This window comes from Phocoena sinus, chromosome 2, assembly GCF_008692025.1.
Source record: "Phocoena sinus isolate mPhoSin1 chromosome 2, mPhoSin1.pri, whole genome shotgun sequence".
NCBI classification, from domain to species: Eukaryota; Metazoa; Chordata; class Mammalia; order Artiodactyla; family Phocoenidae; genus Phocoena; species Phocoena sinus.
This window is the reverse complement of record NC_045764.1, coordinates 170,391,335-170,403,113: the sequence shown is the minus strand read 5'-3', so window position 1 is coordinate 170,403,113 and position 11,779 is coordinate 170,391,335. Positions and strand designations below refer to the sequence as shown.

The window sequence follows — 11,779 nt, the reverse complement described above, 5'->3', positions numbered from 1 at the left end:
TTAAATACATATTAAATAAATGCTTACATATTTAAATAAAAGTGTACCTATACACCATCTAAAAACATTGTACAGGCTACAAGGGTAAGGTGTACCACCCCTAGAAAATCCAATCCAATCCCAATTTCTCTAACAAAGTAAATCTTGAAATTCCAAGCTTTTGTTCCCAAGGCAACTATATAGTCTATATTTTAAAATTTCTAATCACTAAAACTCTAAAGTGGTTGGTTTACTGTACAAATATTATACCATACCAAAAAAAAAAAAACTTGGGAGAAAAATAATCTCCTGTGAAAGAATAAGCCAAAAATATATATATCTTTATATATATATATATATATAGAGAGAGAGAGAGAGAGAGAGAGAGAGAGAGAGATATTTGACAGTATTTCCTTAAAGGAAGCCAGTCTAAAACAATCTTTGATCTGGCCACCACTTGATAACTGCCTGTTTTCTTACCATACAGCTTGCATACTTACATAATTCTCATGTAATCTTTCAAATACATGTATTTCATCTCTCACAGATAAACTTACTACTCCATTTTTTCTTTCATAATCTTTTCTCTTCTTTGTACCTCTCATTTCCTAGAGCAGGTGCTTAACAAATGCTTGTGGAACTGAGCAAAATCAATACAAAACAAATCTTATGCCCACAACAAATTTGTAACAAGCAAAAAGAGACCTTTATTTTGTGTATTTCCTTAAAAGTAAGGACTTTGCCAAACATTTTATACACTCTAGGAAATATACAACGATTAGAAAAGTGCATGTCATAGTAATATTTCTTATATGTACCCCAGAACCTCAAACACACAGCATGGGACAGCTTAAAGGGTATAACCTTAATACTGTGAAATTTTATAAATTAGGCTTTAGTAAATTCTACAAAGTATTTAATAAAAAAAAGTCTGCTTTTCAAAGACATAGGTACTTCATTGTTTCCCCCACTCCACAAGACTCACATGAAAATAAAACACTTAATACAGACAAAGAGGAAAAAGTCAAATGAAAGGAGGAAAGAGTCAAATGAAAGGAAGAAAAGAAAAACTGGTTCACAGTATTTGATTTACTTCTGGACTCTCTTCCTGGTTTTCGAACCTTGAAGAGAAAACAAAGAGATTTAAATCACTAGTCATTAACTTACAAAAGCAAAAGAACAGAAATATAAGTATTTCCATATATGGTTATTAATATTTAAAAATCTAATTGACTATGATGATTTGTGGAGACGAAACTGATACACAAGTTATAACTGTTAATACCCTAAAAACCTTAGGTTAATTTTTTAGTGTGTCAAAAAATATGCTAACAAAGCTGACCTTCTAGTTTGAAGTTATACAGAATGCATCCACTGGTAAAAACATACCCCATTTACACTGGTCCTGAACTATTTCTCCCACAAATTTTTATTGTACAATTAAAAACATTAACTCCTAATGTAAACTATAGCAACAAGATAGGTATTCCATAAGCAACAAGGACCTACTGTATAGCACAGGGAAGTCTGCTCAATATTATGGGAAAAATATTTGAAAAAGAATAGATATCTGTATATGTATATATACAGATCACTTTTCTGTACACCTGAAACTAACACAACGTTGTTAATCAATTACACTCCAATATAAAATAAAAAGTTAAAACATAAAAAGATAGGTATTCCTTGGGGGGAAGCACTGAGGATATGCATATTACGAAAAGCAAGACATTTTTTCCAAATGCGCTGCTTTTTAAAGCCTGATCCCTCTACTCTTTAGGCAGAAGAGCACTGGGCTAATCCAAAATGCAAAGTCTTGTCCACTAGGAATTAAACAGATCCCAATTGAGTCGCCCTCTAGAAAAGTATCACATCTGATACTGGCCTAAGTGCCTTATGACAGTTCCTCTCCAGCTATTCCTGTGCTGGAAGAATGCAGTGCTTCTCTACCGGGAGCATGTGGATCCGCCTCCCCAAGGAGACTTTGTCTCCCACCCCAGGCCACCTCCACCGCGAGCACAGCAGAGTCAGAAGGACAAGCTTAGGCCCGATCACAACTGCCTGTGCTGGCAAGAGGAGTGTGCCTTCCATGGCCTCGGGCTTCCCTCTGCCAGGAGAGAGCGATGGTACCAGGGTGAGGGCAGCGTGGGGCCCACGATCAATCAATAAACACACTGAACAGCAAAGAGATCAGTACTTCTCTTTTGAAACATACAAAACATTCTTTGAATCTAGGACAAAATATCTACCACACATGTCTAATTATAAACAGTTTCTAAAGGCTTTCTGACTACAGGTTTATTTAGGTACTTAATTGGAAGATAAGTTTGTTTGTTATTTTTCCAAGTTCTAGTTTTTATTCAATTGCCATACATTTCAATTCATGCAAACTTCAAAGTTATATGAGTATCTTCTTTTCTCTGCCACTCATAGTGCATGGCCTACGCTACGGTGGGTTTAAACTTTTGAGTTTTTTCTTCAATTTTTGTGATATAGCCTTCCTTTAAAAATATCCCATGGTAGATTTTTAGGTTTTTACTTCAACAATTTTGAAATTAATTTTCCATAGAAAACTGAGAATGCTGTGATTGTCTGAAATTGGAATAACAGGATATCACAAGATCAAGGTCCATAATCAATACTATAGTACATCTCCCTTTCAATAAAATTCGAATCTATAGTCACATTAAAAAGGACACTAGGGCTTCCCTGGTGGCGCAGTGGTTGAGAGTCCGCCTGCCGATGCAGGGGACACGGGTTCGTGCCCCGGTCCGGGAAGATCCCACATGCCGCGCAGCGGCTGGGACCGTGAGCCACAGCCGCTAAGCCCGCGCGTCCGGAGCCTGTGCTCCGCAACGGGAGAGGCCACAGCAGTGAGAGGCCCACGTACCACAAAAAAAAAAAAGGACACTAAAGTCAACGATTATCGCTATATTCTCATTAATGTCCTAATTTGACATTTTACTCTTAGATTAAATTCCGTTACTGCTTATCCCCATTCAATCGAGATTTAAAGTTTTTCACTGCAACTAAGAATGCCATCACCACCTGCAACTTATTATATAATCACATTATGCAACTTAGGGACTTTATCAGTTCAGTATTTATAATCAATTAATAATCAATTCTGACTAATAATAATCAATAATAATCAATAATCAATTCTGACTGTTGCAGAAAAAAATCTATTTCTCCTCCCATCCCATATATCCTCATTTTCATAATACTTTACTAGTAAATATATACTCATTTTCATAATACTTTACTAGTGGTAAAAGGCCCAATCATAAGACTAATGTGTAAAACTTAATGTTTGAAAAATAAAATATACAAGGTTGGGATACTCTTCTATGATTTTATAATGCAGAAGGAAAAAAACAAGTGGGAAATTTCTTTGTAGGGTGCCTTAAAAATATCTCTTTCTTGACTAGACCGTAACTATTCAAGGGGTAAACATAAGTCATGCTTTCCTCAAAGAATCCTCAAGAATGGTCCAAACTCCAAGGTACTTCAAAAACAACACCAAGAGTAGGCTGCTGAGCTCTGTCTGCTGTGGGAACGGCAGGGACAAAGTATGCTGGCCGTAAGTATCACGGCTGTATTAACTAATTTTTAGTACAGTTCTGAAATATTGGCCTGGGTTTGAAATGCCAGAATATGTGTAGTTTTTAAAGGTTTATCATTTTGTGGGGAAAAAATTACTTGGAGCAAATTACCAAATTTTCTCAATTGGTAAAAATCATGCCTTGCATAAAACTACAAGGATTAGAGGCCTCTGTTCTTCTTGAAAACGACCCCGTCACCCCTCTCTTTCTTTGAGAAAACCTACACAAGACACATTAGAAAGCTTTCAGAATGTGTCCTTACACAATAGACGCCCAGCTAGTCAAAATGAGTTTAGGTGTATCGAGAAAATTATACACGTTTTTTAAATGGTCTAAATAGATATTAAAGGAAAGTTGCTCCCATTTTGCTAGGCACAGCATTCTGAGAGATCACACGGTGAGAAAAATCTCTTATCATATGTAAACCATAAATCGTGTTTGAAAATAAAATTGTAAATGAAGAAACTGACATTTCTAAAGCAGCTGTTAGAGGTGACAATTCTTGAAACATGTTTCTGACGCAAAATCTTAAAGCTCTAAAACACAGAATTCACTGAATTATATTTCTTTAAAAAACTTCAAATGTAATAATGTGCCTTCTCATTCAGGTTACTTTAAACTGATGAATACAAAAACATACATTTTCATGAACCCTTGGATTGCTTTAGTTTTCTTTGCTAGAAGCAGTAACATTTTACTATCTCAGGTAATATTTCTCTCATTTTTGAATATTTAGATAGTAAAATACCTTAACTAGCCTTATACTTTAGGGGGGGGAAAAAGAATTACAATTGGAACAGTATTTAATTAAAGCAATTTAGAGTTTATATGAAGAGAATTTGATTATTTTTTATCTTCATTTTTTAATATCAAAAAGAAATCTGGATTATTCTCCTTAAATTAGTGATGGGGTCTACTCTCTTCTTTTGTCGTTAATTAATAAAACAAAAATACTAATATATTTTCTCACGGTAAAAACCATCAGTATAAGGACCTTAAATTAAAATTTTAGGTATAAGAAACATTTTTCGTAATTACAGTCAAATTTAAAATCACGTATGTATCAAAACAAATACCTCTGATGCTCACTAAGCAAAGTTCGGATAACAAATGACCTCCAGGCGTGAGGAGACGCATGAGTCTCCCCTATGCACAGCTGGGAACTGCCTTTGGTCTAAATGGGTATCAACCTTACTATAACAACGTAAGCCCTTTCCTAAACTAAAATCTCCCGTTTTAAAATGTAAGGGATTTTTTTGAGTAAGAATATTACTCTATCTTCATAAATGCTCCTTAACTTTGCTCCCACTCACTGCCACAGCCGCTGCTGCCGCCTCTGGCTGAGACATGCTTTGATGTGCTGCTCCTTGGGATTCCTCACCTCCTAGTAACAGAATGAACAAGACAGGGGAGGAAGGGGAAAAAAAACAAAAACAGGAGGGAATGGAAGATGGCAGCAGAAAAGTAAGAGGGACTATTTCAAAACCTTTAGCTTCTAGAGTGACGTTATACACTCGCTCTTCAGCTATCCCAAGGATTCTCTTGGGTAAATTCAGATAAACCTAAGGGTGTACTATCCATAATATATAATGAAGAAAATGTTAATAAAATCAGGGTGAAGATGATTCTCTTTGAAAGTCAATTTTTGCCCTCCGCAAACATGCATGGCTATCACTGTCAAAGGGAAGGTAAAAATACATCACTGGCCTAACTCTACTGGGCACTTACACTTTGATGAAATTTTTACCAAAAATAAGCCTCTTCTATTAGAAATCAGAAATATTTCAGGACCAATAAACTAATAAATAAATAAAAGGCAGACAGATAGAAGAGATATCTGGCAGGGGGTGGAAGTGGTACTGTAGCCAGCTCTGAATCTCTCCTCACTGAGGCAAGTAGACCATCTCTCATGAAACCTGGAACACATTTTCCCATCTTCTGAGCTCCACAGGTGTGCCTACACACCACAGACTGGCCATTTATTAACCATACCAAAGTCCAACCTAGTCTTGCCCTTTGCAGATGCTGCCTTTGCCAATGTCACTTCTGGAACTTCTCCATACTAAAAGTGCCTTCAGCACCAGTACATAAGCCATTGAAGAAATGACTTTATACCTTGCTTTTTGCTTCAAGACCTTTGGGAAGTGATGATTCGAGGCTTTAATTCCTTGCATCCCAACTTGCTGAGAGAAAAGAAGAGTTGGCGGACTCTGCAGTAAGCCACGTACTAACCACCTGACTCCTGACATTCCCTCTCACGCCCAGAGTTGGGTGGTAGGTGTGGAGAACCGGAGAGATAGTAGCCTGAGAGGTAAGAGTTCTGGTCTCTACGTCTAACCCTTTCACAACAGTTCTGTCATTTAAATGCTCTGTGTCTTGGGCTCCGTATCTGCAAAATGAGAGTAACTCCTGGTCTCAACTTCATGATTATTATAGACATGATTATAGTAAATAACACAATGTGAACAAAGGACATCGCGATACATACTGTATAAATATAAGATCTTCTTCTACATTTTTTAAATTATAAAATGAGAATGTTATGACCCAAATAGTTAACCCCTTATTCAGTGGGAGGAAATGAAATTTGTGTTTATTATATATAAGAAAAGAGCTAAGAGGCAAGACTGTTCAACTTACGGGTTTGTGTGGCCTCTTCTGTCTGTGTATCTGAGCATTCCATATCTTCAACACCAGGTTGTGTGCTCTGCTCTATTTCTTTCTTTCTCTTCTTACATATAAAAATTAAACAAAAAAAAAAAAAGAAAAAGATGTGGCATGATGGTCAATTAAGAAAATATACAGGGCTTCCCAGGTGGCGCAGTGGTTGAGAGTCCGTCTGCCGATGTAGGGGACATGGGTTCGTGTCCCAGTCTGGGAAGATCCCACGTGCGACTGAGTGGCTGGGCCCGTGAGCCATGGCCACTGAGCCTGCACGTCCGGAGCCTGTGCTCCGCAACAGGAGAGGCCACAACAGTGAGAGGCCCGTGTACCACACACAAAAAAAGAAAATATACAAACTTATCAGATATTAGCATATATATATGAATCTATACAGGTGTGGGTATGTCAAAACATACAGGAAGAATACACACAACTTCCTGGTGGGGGTCACCTAAGGAAAGGGGCGGGGGGTGAAAGAAAAGGGGATTAAGGGAACCTTCAACTATACAGTTAGTCTGGAAGTGGGTATATTTCTTATATCCACCTCTAACTTTTTACGCCTCATATAATTTATTATTGAAAGCCATGTTTTAACCATCAGGACTGATCATACAGAAACTCTCTTTGAAAGCTGATACTTGCTCAGGCCAATGATACTTATTTTCCCCATTTTACGCTGCATGTGTGGGGTGGGGTAAATGTACTTGATAAATAGGAAAATATGTGCCTGGCCCACGTACCGCATCAGTGGTTATACCCTCTAAACTGATGGGTAAATTCTGTGGATCAATAATGGCAAACTTCCAATAAATGTTTTATAATTTAAAGTTTAAGAGGGCCATAAACCTTACTGTAAAAGAAGAGTCTTAAAAGTACAAAGCTCTCCTAAAATCTCAAAAACAGGTTGGATTTTCCACCACTCTCTCAGGCCTTTCCTATTTTCTACATATTTTTCTAGTTGAGTGTTACTTAGGAGTTAATGCCTACGTTCTGTCACCATCCATTCTTCCCAAATGTTCATACAATTTCTTTTTCTTACTTTCTATCACTACATTCCCTAACTAGCTCAGTCCTGTGTAAAGTTTTAAAATACCTAACATCTCTATACGTAGGTATAACTATAGAAGGACATTAGTAAGGAATTGAAAACTTTGCACTTTTCATACAACTTTATCCCATGTAATCTCAAATTTAAATGTGTTAAAATCTACATCAGAATTCATTGCTTCTCTAGGTTGCCTAAAATAAGTCTGTAGCATTTAGGAAATCATCTGATACTTCCCAAATTTCACAGATTCACGACACATCAGAATGTCCTCATTTATATTTTCCTAACAACATTAAGTTAAACTTTGCCTAAGAATTTTCCTCACTTCAGGCCATTTTGTGTACAGCTATAAAAGGGTATAATGTCTGCTGACAGGACATTGTTCTTTTGCCTAATGGCAACCATGGGTTCTGTTCCAAAGAGAACTACATGGGAAAGCACAACTCTACTCAAGCCGCGTTATGTTAAAACCTCCGAATGGTCAGAACTGTTATTATCTATGTATTACAGTTAATCCCACTGTTTCAAAATATTCTTAACGGTGGCTGTGGAAAGATTAAACCTCAGAGATTCCCATCATGGTCCCGGAGAAAATGCTTCACATATATAAACATAACATCTTGACTAAACCTTAAAAAACTTTCAAAGGCATTCATTTAGCAGATTTGTACATGGAGGTATTACTTCTCAAAAATAGCTGGAAGAGTGGCTGTAACTTCATATAACTGATGAGAGAAGGGGAGAGTGCCTTACATCTTTCTTCTCCAAAGTGTTGCTTCATGATTACTATCTAAACCCTGCTGGGCTGAACAGATTGGTTCGATAATTACATACAATAACTGCAGTGGGCAGGTAACCCTCAGCTGGCACAGGGCAGCTCCCCTGTGAGGACTTCCATATGCAAACTGCACTGATGGAGTGCATTAGGTACATCTTTCCTGCCGGTGCACAGGCCTGATTAACGCCAGCCAAGACTCCAAGGTTAGCATGTCAGCAGATTTGTGATGCATTAGGCAGGAATAAACACAGACACTTTTGTTCGTTTGGACCAAAATTAAGGAGGAATATTTCAGTACTATATTGCTTTCCATACAGGAGAGAATGCATTTTCCAGCTTTAGGAGGGCAGATTTTTAAATGCTCATTATAAAGGGAGCTATCCAATATGTTCTACCTAAGAACCTAGTGCATTCATCTTGTTTTCAAGCTTATTTAATAAAAAGGAGCTTTCTTAATCTCCGTTCAGGTAAATTACATAGGAATGAAAATCAGACAGTATTCCTGATTTCCAAATACAGGTGTTCCTGAAACACCTGTATTTCAGCAGTATGTACTGGGGAAAGCACTGAATTTCATTAATCCACACTTCAACTGGGTATCTCTTGCCCAACTTCTCTGACAATGTATATATATATCAATAGTTTGGATAGAAAGGACCAACAGTCTACAGACTAAGACCAATTAACAACAACCTCCAAGTTAAAGAATATCTAAGTCTGTTATTCATTGCATAAGGCGATGAGTGAAACTCCAAACAATTTGCTGTCACCTTCTTTCTACTGATGTCACCAAATGCTCCATTTTGTTATTTGACAACTTTTTAGGCTTCAAATAGTACATAGTTTGGTTCTCTTTAAACAGAAAATGGCTTCACGAAGTGCATTAATCTCTGATTTTGTCATATGCCATACCAGGTCTCACAGGTGCCTTTATTTACATTTATAAATGAAATCAAAATATTGCATGACACATAAGAATAATTCATAAAGTTAGGACAGAGTTTTCTTTTAATTCAGCATGGCTAAAATATCTTTAAAAACTAGGTTTATTTTAAAGGGCATTAGTGTATATATTACACATTGTATTTTTGCAGTGCTCAGACTGCTAGGCTAAAACTTAGTTAAATTAGCAGCTTCTCACTTCCAAGTTAGAAACAGGAAGACAGGAAGACAGCGAGATGCATCGGACTGATAATTTACTAACCATCTAAACACTGACTGGAGATTAGTTATAGACTTAAAGCTGTTTTAATGGAAAAAAGAATAAAAGTCTTCAGAGACAAAAACCAAAGACAATTCTTCACATCCCAACTCAAACATCCAAAGATACCCTCTAAATGCTTTCAACAGCATCTAAGAGAAGCCAATCAGATTCATGCTTGCATCAAAGGAGATGGGTACTGAAGAACTGTTGTTGGTTTCTTCCCCCTTATTACAAAAGTCATGAATGTTCATTATAGAAACTTAGAAGGTACAGCCTAAAATGTTTAAATGGTATTGCACGTGTGTGTGTCAAAGAACAAAGAACTCTAAACACAAACATGAGACTGCAATACGCAGTTAATCTTATTGGACTCATTTGATTAAGGCCACTGAAATCATCATGCAAATGTATACCCTTTAAAAATTACTATTACATTCCTTAATAGTAAGCAAAAATAGAATATTTGTTACTCAGTGGTAACTAAAAAGAAAAAGGACATATCTTCTATGAAGGTAAAGAAACGTATGTGCTACACCACAATATTTACAAAACCAGTGGATTTTAGTTAAACTTCCCTATCTAGACAGAAAAAACTGAGGCTGGGGACAAAAGAAAGCTGGGAGAAGCTGCTCAGTGTTTCTAACTGGTGGTGGTGAGAAGACAAGAGCTAAGGGCTCTTGGTTCTTATTAGAACTTCTTTCCACAGAACCACGCTGCCCTCCACGGGACTTTTCGGTGTGAAGTGGCAGTTTCCAGCCGTGGTGCTTTCGTTGTAACGGATCCCTTCCTAGAGAGCTAGCGCACACATACATACATGTGTACTTGGCAAGCCCAGGGTCACACTCTACTTTTCTTCTCTCCCACCCTGGACACTCCTGGAGGGCAAGGACGGGGTTTTCCCCACATGCTATTATGTACCTTACACATGCACAAATATCTAGGGGTCTGCACCTGCTGAGCAACTAGTCCACTACTATTGTAGTCATAAAGAGATGACGTGTTTTACCAAAAGCCCCTCAAAAACTGTGTAATGTTTAAATGGACATTAAGTAATTACAGAAATGTTTTGAGAAAAAGCAGGAAAAGGTCAGACACAACTGAAAAGAGAACAGATGAAAAGACGGGAAGTGGGTCAGGAAGTGAGTAAGTGACTTAAATGAGAGATGAATTTGAAGAATGGTCTAAAAAACTGTTACGATACACTGAAGTGATTTATTATTTTAAACAAGTTTCCGTGGTAAAGGCTGCGATAAGAATAACGCACACTACAATTTCCTTCCACAGTAACCCTAATTCTATCGGAACAGAGGTAGGAATCCCATCATGTATTTTCTAAGCACCTACTGTGTGCTGGGCACTGTTTCAGGCTTCATTCTCATGGAGAAAAACAGACACTAACAAATCGTTAAAGCAAAAGAGTAATTTTAGCTTTTATAAAAACATTAAGCACACACAAGTTAAATTTCTAAAACTATTTGCATTTATGTAAGCCCTATAAGAAGTCATTTCAGAGTTCCGTAAACTAGTCTTTTTGAGTAAGTGACCAATGTAATCCCACACACGTGGGATTTCACTCTGTGAAATACCAATCCATCTGTAAATGTAACACAGGCATGAGTGCATGGCCAAACCCTGATTTTGTTTTTTGTTTAAATTTAGATATCTCTCCTGTCCACATTTTTAATTATCTATTCTGAAGGTAGTTAATAATTAACATATTACTCGAGCAATTTTATCATTTATTAGCAGGTCTGGGGGTTTAGCAAAAAAAAAAAGCATGACTAACAAAATGTGGAAAACCTATGTCCTTCACTAGTTCAAGCTTTCCCACTCTTATGCCATGAAGAATGAAGAATTTGCTGTTAATTATCTGAAAATGGTGCACCAAAGATTATTGCTAACTCATGAGTTAGCAAATGATACCGATGCATTTGTATACTCTGTCAGAATAAATAAACAAATGAAAAAACTGCACCTAGGTGGCAAGCAGAATTGACTGCTTGCCCCATGGGCAGCACACTTTTAGCAAAAGCACTGCTTTCACAAAGTACGCGTATCTGTCTACTTGCTTATCTGGAGCGAATGTGTGTCCCTTCCGAAGTTGGGCCTACTGAGGATCTAGAAACAAGCTGCTTCACAGCCCTACCGTCACCCATCCTCCTAGAAAAAACACAGCCACTGAGGAGATAATGAGCTGAAAGAAAAGTTGAACCTGGTCACATGGTCTTCAGGAGCACTACATGACTGAGAACTGGCTCTCATCGAATTTTCATGTAATAATGGCAATCACGGGCTGGAACGGTCTCCCAACAGCACTTCTGAAAACAGTAGATCCACCTTCCAAAGTTGGCAACAACGGCCTTTCATGACTCTAATATCATTCATATCACAAGGACCACGAAACTTCTGATATGATCAAACCTGTAGTCACTTAACAACTGAGAGATGTTTCCAGAGATTCAATAAACAAAGGTCTAAAGACTAATGGGTCACTGCATTCT

At 37.4% G+C, this 11,779-nt stretch overlaps 1 protein-coding gene across 5 annotated transcripts in view; it reads right to left on the bottom strand.

The window, feature by feature from the left end:
* Positions 1 to 588: 588 nt before the first annotated feature.
* VRK1 (VRK serine/threonine kinase 1) overlaps positions 589 to 11,779 on the bottom strand; it is a 78,515-nt gene continuing 67,324 nt past the window's right edge. For 4 of the 5 annotated variants that reach the window (XM_032624727.1, XM_032624726.1, XM_032624729.1 and 1 more), the window contains 2 exons: positions 6,225 to 6,315; positions 879 to 1,100 (listed from right to left, as the gene is read on the bottom strand). In XM_032624727.1, coding sequence (XP_032480618.1) covers positions 1,069 to 1,100; positions 6,225 to 6,315 — 123 coding nt within the window. In that variant the 3' untranslated portion in view covers positions 879 to 1,068. Of the gene's footprint in view, positions 1,101 to 6,224; positions 6,316 to 11,779 lie in introns of all 5 variants that reach the window. The other variant, XM_032624730.1, reaches the window with a different exon arrangement.